Source organism: Chiloscyllium punctatum, chromosome 26 (genome assembly GCF_047496795.1).
Source record: "Chiloscyllium punctatum isolate Juve2018m chromosome 26, sChiPun1.3, whole genome shotgun sequence".
NCBI lineage: Eukaryota > Metazoa > Chordata > Chondrichthyes > Orectolobiformes > Hemiscylliidae > Chiloscyllium > Chiloscyllium punctatum.
This window is the reverse complement of record NC_092764.1, coordinates 56487745-56499207: the sequence shown is the minus strand read 5'-3', so window position 1 is coordinate 56499207 and position 11463 is coordinate 56487745. Positions and strand designations below refer to the sequence as shown.

Here is an 11463-nt window from a genome sequence, read left to right as displayed (position 1 = left end):
GCTAGCTTCTCCAGTGGTATTATAAACACAGATGTTCCAATGAAATTTATTAAGTGGCAGTCTCTTTGTATTACTGGCTCTTAATTCACAGCACTCAGAACATATATTTACATTGGGTACAATTAATCAGACTTGGATAAAAGCTATTTTTTAAAAACATATAAAAGGAACATTTTCATGAAACTTTCACCAATTGTTCTTGTGCAGTTGAGCTAGAAAGCCAGAAACCACCCATGATCGTGACTTGTTCCAATAATAATGAAATATTTACATTTTAGGTTTGATTTATATTCACACATACCATGGAAGCAGAGGTTTGATAATAATACAAATCTCCGCTCAGAATTTTCAGCTATAACTTGATAAAATTTAGAAATTAACTGTCTGAGGAGATCACTGAACGGAAGATAACAAGCTAAGGCTATGGCTGAAACCACAGTGGACTAGTTTTCTTTCATTAATATAATGGTTCAGAATCATGATTTGCCAATCCATATGGTGATAACACAAGGAAGGAGAAAGTAAATACAAATTGTCGGAAGATCACACTATTTAATGGCGCAAATTAGACAACGATTTGAAACTGTGCATATTGAAAATTGCCTCTTGAAAAGCTTGCATTGCATCCCATGAGTTTAGATTTTTGTGATTGCCACAGACTCATGAATTAACGTGGATTTTGAAATACTGTCAGTGAAATACCAAAACTATTTACCAACATAATACTGGTAGTGACATGATGACAACAACAAATTGTGTGGATTTTAATCTTTGCTCCACTTAGCAAAGCTCAGTATAGGCACAACAATATAATGAAGGTATAATTTCAGCTGCTTAACTCAATTATGTAATTGCATGAATCAATTCAGATAGAGGAACGTAATGGCCAGAGACAAATCCATCTCAGCATCAATATTAAATGAAGCAGAATGTGTGCTCTAATTACTTGTGTTTAGGCTACACTACGAGAAACATTCTTCCTGATTCAAACTTACAAGTGCCTAAGCACACACCATAAACTACACATAGTTTTGTGATAATCCGCATTGCTTACGGTACAGTGTATTGTTAGTATTGTCAGTTATTAGTCATTGAAGACTTCTCAATTCAAATGTTGATTATATAGAATCCTATTTATGGCTTTTTGTGTAAAGTGTAGAGCCGAAATGAAGATATTTTCTGTTGAGACTTTTTTTAAATGGTATTTTTTGTGTATCTTGTCAAACTTCTTTGGTACCAAACAATTCTGCAAGTAGCTAGACTTTTCTGTTAACTAACAAGATTTTGAAGATACTGAAAATCCCAGACATTTAGTGTCTAAAGAAAAACAGGTTTCTATAGTAAAGAAAAATCATGCAACTGGTCACGTCAAAAACATCAAAATATGACCACTAATATATGAACTGCTTTTGCATGTCCACACTGCTCCATCAAACTTCTTTAGTAAGGAGCATTTTCACTGTTATAATGTTCTTAGTTATCATTATCCTTGGAGAAAACAATTAACAAAATGAAATATCAAACTTGTTGGAGTTGTTACTTACTGGTTACATTCAAGACTTACATTTCTCTTTACACATCACAGAGCTCTGTTTCATTTGTCTGATTATAGGTGGGAGTTAAATTAAGGTCCTGATGGCCATGTGTCTTGCGATAATTAGCTCCACATTTTTTGTTTTAATGGTATATGGGTGGCAATGGCAAGGCCAGCATTTATTGCCCATCTCTAGATGTCTTGAGAAGGTGATAGTGAGCAGTATTCTTGAAACACTACAGCTATTTGGTTTAGGTAGACCTAAGGGCGTTAGGGAGGGAGTCCAGGATTTTGACCCAATTGATAATCCAGTGTCTTCTAATAATCATAATAAATTCCCTCTCACATTCTCCTCAAAAAATACTGTGCCAGACATGACAAAACTAAGATTTATAAATGAATTATTTTTAATACATTTAAAAGGATCAATGCCATTTGAACATTTAATATTGACTTGATTATACAAATGGATAAATACCAGACAAAAAGCAAAAAGACACAAACATAAAATGTGAGCAAGTTATTGTCCAACAATGCACAAATACAAAATAGAAAGGGCCCATGTTACAAATATCTTTCTAAGGGACTTGAGCTATTGAGTCAGCTTCAACTACCAGTATCATGTGAAGGCGACAGACCACAGGTAAAATGTGAAGGTAAATGAATGGAACTGCAGCTTAACATAGGTTGTTTTGACATGGAAGAGGAATGGCCTTTTTTCTCCTTTTGATATTTTCAATTATATTAATAAACCAAACATTCAAAACAAAGTACACAGTACTTTAACAAAAAAGGTTTTCTATGGTACTTCACAGATAAATAATCAGATAAGAACTGATGCTAATGTCGTCAGGAATTGATTTTTAAGGGATTCGAATCATAGAAATGCATGGTGCAGAAGGAGGCCATTCAACCCATTAGACCTGGTTGGCTCTTTGAAATAACTATCTGATTAGTTCAGACCCATGCTCTTTCCTTGGAGCCTAGTTCGCTTATCCTTCTCGAATACATGTCTGATTTATTTTTGAAAGTTCATGAATCTGATTCCTTACTTTCTCAGTTGATGCATTCCTGATTTTCACAACACACCGCATGACTACAATTCTCATCTCCTATCCCATAAAGGAAGAGAGGGAGGAGAGGGAAGAAATTCCACAATATAGGGCGGCACACTGGTTCAGTGGTTAGCACTACTGCCTCACAGTACTAGGGTCCCAGGTTCGATTCCAGCCTTGAGTGACTGTCTGTGTGGAGTTTGCACATTCTCCCAGTGTCTGCGTGGGTTTCCTCCCTCAGTCCAAAGATGTGCAGGTCAGGTGAATTGGCCATGCTAAACTGCCCATAGTGTTAGGTACATTAATCAGAGGGAAATGGGTCTGGGTGGGTTACTCTTCGGAGGGTTGGTGTGGACTGGTTGGGCCAAAGGGCCTGTTTCCACACTCTAGGGAATCTAATATGTAATGGAGCATTATGCACTAAGTGCCTGCTGGAGGAATCTCGATTTTGGGTGAGACTGTGAGGGACATTTAGAGGGACAAAAGAGATAACATTCGTTGCAAAGAGCAAGATCAAGGAGGACAAATTTGAGAATAATTTTACATAAGGGATGTTAGAAAACTGTGCTTAGCCAAGATATGGTGAAACATGAACAGGATCCAGTCTGGGGATACTTGAATGAGTATAAATCTGCATAACAGTGCTATTTTACTGGTCAGAGACAAGTGCAACTATAGCGCAATGCAAATTAATATACAATTAGACACAAATGACCTATCTTCAAAACAGCCATGTTTTCAGGACAGACACAGGTCCATGCCAACAGTTCCATCTTCCGGTATGTTGGCCCTAATTCCCTTAGGAAGGCAAGGACTAACCTAGTCACAGAGTGACAGACTGAACAGCAAGTCACCCATAGCTGATGCTGCGCACATACATTCATACGAAAGAGTGAAGTCTGGCAACCACTCACCTGTTTATCCACCCACCCAGCCTGGAAGTCCTGGAGATCTGCAGGTAGCTTTGTTAATATTGAGGTTATTATTCAGATGCATTTGGTACAACAGCATCATACCACAATATATACTAGAATGCCTTAATTAACTAAACAGGGCAATCTCACCCCTTTCATCACAAGCTCTGCAGTTTTTGGCACACTAAATTAAGGATACGACCACAAACTAAGCAAATGGTCACTTACTTGGCCTTGCATATCAAAAGGGTTAACAAAAGGGTTGCCTTTGGTAACTCCACACTGCAGAGGCAGCACTGCCTGCACGCTTACAATGTTTAAGATGTTACTATAACTGTTATTTCAGGCAGCTGTTAGCAGAAGATGGCACAGATCAAAACTCAGCTGAAAAATACTACACTATTATCTGGTAACTGCAAACAGTGCGATTTACTCTTCTTTATTGAGGGTCAAGCAAGAGGAAATGGAGTGATGGTTTGAGGTGAATGCAAACAAGAGACAATGAGTGAGGGGGTGAGGGTTCTGCTTAACAGCAGACATGATAATGCAAGTGCAAACTAGTATGGTCACCAGTCATTAGCAGTGGGAGAAACCACATATATGCTAGCAGACAGTGCACAACTGTTTCCTTGTAATGTCAGGAATTAGAATGGATCAAAAGAAATTTTGAGAAAGCATACATAAAGCTATGGCCAGTAGCAGTTTTGATTTTATTCATTTTTAGGCTATAATGGCTAATTAAAACAATTTAGATCTGTTGCACAAATTATCTTGGCTCGAAATTGAAAGGAAATCGGCCTTTTCAGTGTGGGTTACGATGGAAGTTGTGCAAATGTAAGAATGGTTAAAAAGTAGAAAACGTACACGTTTGAGAAAGGTTGCTTTTGCATGTATTCCTGATGCACCTATATCAAAGTTAAGACATTTCAGTGGGAGATTAAGTATATATTATGCACATTTATTGAGTCAGAAATGTTCATTTATGGCCTTGAATTTATGAAAATCAGTAAAGTTATTTTTTTGCAAACTGGGAGCCAACTTTATCAAGTTAAGGTATTGAAAACAATGTGTATGGACAAGACAGATCACAATTATCAGCACAAACTTATAAAACTGCAGTTCATTGAACTTGAGAAATAAAACAACCAACTGAGACTCAACATTTCATACCCTTTTAGTCCAATTTCAGATATGCCAATCTGTTTTTACTCCTGTAAATGATCCTTTTATGTACAGTAGTCATTTAATCATACATATTTAGCAAATCTAATTAGAAAAATTCTCTGGCTCAATATTTTCCACTAATTTTGAATGTTGGTCAATATTTTCTTCTGAGAGTAGCAAATAAATTTGTGGTAAAATTTGAAAATTAATTTTAAATTTTCAGAGCTTTAAATTGGCAGAAAGTGGTTTGTGTAAACTCTCTTGAATCCACAATGGTCAACCGGTTATTGAGAGTTACATGAATATGAAAGTGCAGAGTGGAAGGCAACATAATATAAGATGCGGAGTTCTTTTCAACCCTCGTACTGCTGTTGATACCGTAAATTAAGCTCTCGTAGTTCTCGCTCTCGTACTCTCCGTGACTTGTTAGATTTTGTTGATCTACTGGATCTTGTGGACTGGGCTGATTTGGTACTTTGGCATCGAGATGAAGCTCTCTTCAAAAGGTTCTGAGAGATAGAACGATGCAAGTTCTTCATGGAGGAGGAGGCTGCCATGCTGACAATCCAAGGGTGCTTCAAGGCTTGGCCCACTGTTAGTCTTTCATTGGGATCCACAGTCAGCAGTCGGTCTATAAAATCCTTGGCTAGATTTGATACACTGGGCCATGGCTATAAGCAACATAAATAAAAAAAAGATCATTACAACTGCAGAAAAAGTCTGACAAACGAGTAGAACATTTCACCTTGAATACTACAGTGGCAAAACATGCTGACACACCAATTATCTACAGCTTTTGAAACTTTAAGTTTCATTTTATCATTTTGCTGTGCCAATATATTTTTTTAAGCTAATAGCAGTGGGTGCAGTTTGATTCTTTAAGTATTTTACCACATGAAAGTCTAAGTGTATACAATGTTAATGACAGTTAATTTGAGTTCAAGATAATAATGCCTCTACGTAATTGGCACCTGGGGCATTAGTTTATTTATGGACAGCTCATCAGCATGGCTAACATCAGAAAGGTTCTGGTCCAAACTTTTACTACTCTGGGATAACTTTCAAAACTCACTATTGAGTTCAGATCAGTGCCAAAGTCATTGCCTGGGCTTTAAATTGTGCAGCTGTCTGGTGGAGCCCCAATTCTTTATAACTTGAACTAAAATGTCAATTGAAAAGCTTTGTGCCAACTTTTCAATATTAATTCCTTCTCCAAGATGAGAACCTACATATTGTGCAAATATAGTACCAGGACACAGTTCAGGATTTCAAGCAATAGTGTAGAAAACACCATACTGAACAACACAGGAAATAGCCTGCCGTTTCTGATATCTATGCGATATATACGGAAACACATGTGTAACACTTTATTTGACAGTGAAATGTTGGATTTTCTAGGCATTTGAATTAATGAGGCAAAACATACTCCACTCCACACTTCCTTTTCTCCAGTTCTGCAAACTCAGCACATGCCAACAATTTTGTTAAAGAACACATTTTTGATGCTACCAAGTTAAAATAGTGAACTAGTTAAAAAGTATATTTTCACAATTAATTGATACTGGGGTCAAAATTTAAGATAGGAAGATTGAGATGAGAGAAAACGAAAACAACAAAAAAAAACACGCCTGCTCGAGTTTATCTGGTGTTACTGCCTCTAAGCATAACCAATAATCATTTAGCTACACAAAATCTTTAATAAGTTTCACAAAAACAGACAATGCTGGAAAAGTTCAACAGGTCTGGCAGCATCTGCAAAGAGAATGTTAATGACAGTTATTAATGACTTGGATGAGGGAGCCGAAGGGTGGGTCAGTAAATTTGCAGATGATACGAAGATAGGTGGAGTTGTGGACAGTGAGGAGGGCATTTGTCGTTTGCAAAGGGACTCAGATATGATGCAGAGCTGGGCTGAGGAGTGGCAGATGGAGTTCAACCCTGCCAAGTGTGAGGTTGTCCAATTTGGAAGAAGAAATAAGAATGCGGAATACAGGGTTAATGGTAGGGTTCTTAGTCAGGTGGAGGAACAGAGGGATCTTGGGGTCTATGTACATAGATCTTTGAAAGTTGCCACTCAGGTGGATAGAGTTTGTAAGAAGACCTATGGTGTATTATCGTTCATTAGCAGAGGGATTGAATTCAAGAGTCATGAAGTGATGTTGCAGCTGTACAGGACTTTGGTTAGGCCACATTTGGAGTACTGTGTGCAGTTCTGGTTGCCTTACTTTAGGAAAGATGTGGAAGCTTTGGAGAGGGTGCAGAGAAGATTTACCAGGATGTTGCCTGGAATGGAGAATAGGTCGTATGAGGATAGGTTGAGAGTTCTCGGCCTTGTCTTGTTGGAACGGCGAAGGATGAGGGGTGACTTGATAGAGGTTTATAAGATGATCAGAGGAATAGATAGAGTAGACAGTCAGAAACTTTTTCACCGGGTACAACAGAGTGTTACAAGGGGACATAAGTTTAAGGTGAAGGGTGGAAGGTATATGGGAGATGTCAGGGGTGGGTTCTTTACCCAGAGAGTGGTGGGGGCATGGAATGCGCTGCCCTTGGGAGTGGTAGAGTCAGAATCATTGGCGACCTTTAAGCGGCATTTGGATAGGTACATGGATGGGTGCTTAATCTAGGATAGAAGTTTGGCGCAACATCGTGGGCCGAAGGGCCTGTTCTGTGCTGTATTGTTCTATGTTCTAGAAATCAAAATAAACGTTTCAGGTCCGGTGACCCTACCTTTAGTACATTTCACTCAGGTGAAATATGTGAACATTTCCTTTGCAACAAGATGGTTTGACTATAATGAGATAAACAATGTTCATAGTTGCTGCAAAAGTAGTTGTTTGGTTGTACAAAATTTGAGCATTCTTGAAAAACAACAGTCATTTTGTCCCAGTTTATTTTGTCTTACACTTTCAAAAACACTAATTCAAGGGAAACATATTTACTGCATGAGAGTGTTGATTGATTGGCAAGTGGGCTCTGGTAGAGGTGATGCCATAGAGAATGCAACCATTGATGTTGATTGACAGTTAACTGCCAGGCCTTATTCACATTTTAAACCAGGTCAGCTTGACTCTGACAACTCAGGACAAAACCCTCACTAATGAACAGTGAATAGATTTCACTTATTTTGTTGAGTTGAAACAGATGCAGAAAACAGTAAATGTTCTTTCTGTCTGCATTGAACAAAGCCTTGCGTACTGCCAAAAGTTTGGAACAGAACCTTTCTGATGTTAGCCTTAGTGATGAGCTGCCTTAGTGAGGAGTGTCCATAAGTAAACTATTGTATGTCACTTCCAGTACATACAAGTGCATCACACTGAGGTAAAGCTGACTATTATTGTTGGGCATACTTGAGATTTTAATTTCATAGAATTAAAGGATAGGACAGCAGAGACCATTCAGCCCATTGCACTGGTTCTTTCTGACAGCAATCCTGTTAGTCCCACTTAGGGCGTTTCCCATTTATTGCGATTTTTTTCTTCAAGTATTATTTAACTCCCTTTTGACGGCTATGGTTGAATCTGTAACCAACATCCTATCAAGGATTTTGTTTTGGAATATCAAACTAGATCAACTGACTTTTCGCAATGTAACATCACAAACAGTGCATTTGTTTGCACCACCATTTTACATAAAATACCCCAGTATGAAAAAATTGTTTTTGGAGGTGATGTATTCAAAATCAGCCACATTGCTTAAATTCTACACAGCATGTTCTAGCCCTCACCGCTAGAGATAGTGCAAACAAATTACAGGGAAGACTAAAATGGCACATAGCTAGAATGCATTCCACATTAGAGCAATTCAGCAAAACTACTGGACTGGTCACTAAGAATAAAGCCAAAAATAATGTCTACTAATACTGAACTGGCAAAGGCTACGACAACGGATGAATGCGCACCACACAACAATCAACAGACAGGAGTGTTCCCTCCCAGATGGGGAACACTTCAGTGTTCCAGGACATTCTACCATCCTCCAAGGCAGACTTCGGGACGGGCAGCAGCAAAAAGTGGCTGAACAGAGGCTGATAGCTAAATTCGGTACCCATAGGGAGGGCCTCAACCGGGACCTTGGGTTCATGTCACACACACACGCACAGACATGCACACAGACACCCACACACACCCTTACAGACAAACACTCCCATACTCTCACATGCACCCCCTCACAGATTTGACACTCTGCACTCACTACACAAACACATACACTTTCTCACACTCACAACTCCCAACCCAGACAAACACACATACAGACAGACAAAGACCAACATGCACACATATTTTGTGGGGTGAATTTGTACTTGCAGGGTTACATTGTACTTCGCTCAAAAACTGCATGCATTCATGTAAAAGTCTGTTATCTCACATTTTAGATTAGAATCAATCTAAACATCATGGCATAGACAGAGAACACAGGGGGCCAAGACCTTCAACATATTGTCTAGCTATCACCATTGTTAACAGCTAACCTGAGAATGCAACTTTTTAAAAAAAGGTTTTGTGATTTACACATGAAAGAAGTGAAACTATCATGGTATTCTAACAGATGAAAGGCTTAACAGACAATCAATTAAGTTTTCAATGTATAACTTCAGTTACATCACACTGTAAATTTTTGCTATAAATTCTGTGTTAGGATTGAGCCCTCCACTATCACCTGAAGGAGCGACGCTCCGAAAGCTAGTGTGCTTCCATTTAAACGTGTTGGACTATAACCTGGTGTTTGTATGATTTTTAACTTTGTACACCCCAGTCCAACACCAGCATCTCCAAATATTGAACTCAATATCCTAAACCATCTGTAAAACAATAAACTACAAATAGCTTGTGTCCCCGTGGATTTTCCATTTCTAGATAAATAATTATTGAAAAGGACTAGAGGGCATCAGTTTCAGGTTAGAATAAAAGGGAACCTAAGAGGCAACTTTTTTTTTTACACAGAGGTTGGTACACATATGGCATGAGCTGCCAGCAGAATTTGTTGAGATGGGTACATTAACAACATTTAAAAGGAATTTGGACAAATACATGAATAGAAAGGGTTTAGAAGGATATGGGCTAAGTGCAGGGAAATAGGGTCAGTGTAGGTGGGCATTTTGGGCCAAAGGGCCTGTCTCTGAGCTGTAGGCCTCCATGACTCTATAATTATCAGTAAAAGATTTCGTGAAATCTGTTGCAGTAATTGTGAAGTACATTTCTGCATTTAGTATAGTGAGACCCTACTTGAAACAAATTGCTAATAATTAGTGTACATGACACAGATTAAAATTTAAGTCTGACAATGCATTTGGGAAAAAAAAATGTTAGTATGGAATTTTTCTAGATAACTAAGTCTTTAGTCTTAACTAAACTGTTGCACAAGTTATTTTTCATTCAAATTATCAGCATTTACTAAAGCTACATGGTTAATTTCAAGGTGCGGCACAGTGGCTCAGCAGTTAGTACTGCTGCTTCACAGTGCCATGGACCCAGGTACGATTCCAGCCTTGGGCGACTGTCTGTGTGGAGTTTCTCCCTGTGTCTCGGGTGCTGTGGTTGGTACAAAGACGTGAAAGTTAGGTGAACTAACCATGTTAAATTGCCCATAGTGTTCAGGGATGTGTAGGTTAGGTGTATTAGTCAGGGAAGGGAAAGGGTCTGGTTGGGTTACTCTGCGGAGGGTCGGTGTTGACGTGTTGAGCCAAATGGCCTGTTTTCACACTGTAGGGATTTGATGATTCTATGATTGTGATAGGATTTGTTGAGAACAGTTAGTTAGCTGTTATTTTAATATCAGCTCCAGATCACTATGAATGCATAGCTTTAAAGGCTTTAAAGGATGATGCTAACATCATCCCTTAAAAAACTGATTCGCTAGATAATTATGTTTGTAAAAGGCACAATATACCATAATAAGCAAATGAAGTGTTGTAAGCCAGCTATTCTCAAATATTTCCCATTCTGAACCAATCTTTGTGTTTCAAAATTGCCATTATTTCAGACCTAGGGGACTGAAGTGAATGGAAGTCACCAAGTCATTCAGGCCTCAAGAATTAGTTGGTTAGGTCACACCCACTACCAAAAAAGGTGTGACAATTTAAAGAGGTCATACAGCTTTTAGCTATTGCCGCCACAGAACTTGCAACCCTAAAGTTTCAGCTCACAACCCCTTTAGCAATCCTGTCCATTGCTAGGCCTGATTACTTCTAAAGTAGTCATCCAAACTTTGTGCATTTTCATGGTATGTGCAATATTTATATTTGCAAATTCAAATGAAGGAATCTAGACAATGAATTCGGAAATAACCACACTGTCTTTTGTCAGAATGGGAAAGAGGTTTAAATTTTTGGAAGCATCCAGTGAATTGTTTCCTTACGAAGCGTATCCAGGGAAGCTCTTCTTGAACAATGGAAACTGTCCTTCCTTGATACAAAATCTTTACATCACAGTTAGCAATGCACACAAGACAACCCCCAGCCACCTCTCCACAGTCACATGCTATTCAAGACACAATGCAGTGACCTGACCATCTCCAGAATCAATATAATGTAAACCATCCCTGAATGGTCAAATCTGTTGCAAATTGCTTTTTCTTTTGTAACTATAGAGGAATAGTCAAATTCCAACTGTAATGTTCTTATTGATTTCTGAATAGGAGATGAAAACGTAAATTGTAGGAGATAATAATGTAAATTGCTCTGAATGGCAAGGAAATTGCCATGTAAACTTCCTCTATTGAATACAAGTTTGTTATTACTTTTATAGCAACTTGAACTAAGCTTTCTACTTTAGTACTGAGTGGGTGTTCAGATAAG

General features: G+C 38.4%; 1 protein-coding gene across 1 annotated transcript in view; it reads right to left on the bottom strand.

The window, feature by feature from the left end:
- Positions 1–1923: 1923 nt before the first annotated feature.
- pskh1 (protein serine kinase H1) overlaps positions 1924–11463 on the bottom strand; it is a 50917-nt gene continuing 41377 nt past the window's right edge. Inside the window, exon 3 of the mRNA XM_072547463.1 lies at positions 1924–5338. Coding sequence (XP_072403564.1) covers positions 5021–5338 — 318 coding nt within the window. The 3' untranslated portion in view covers positions 1924–5020. The remainder of the gene's footprint in view (positions 5339–11463) is intronic.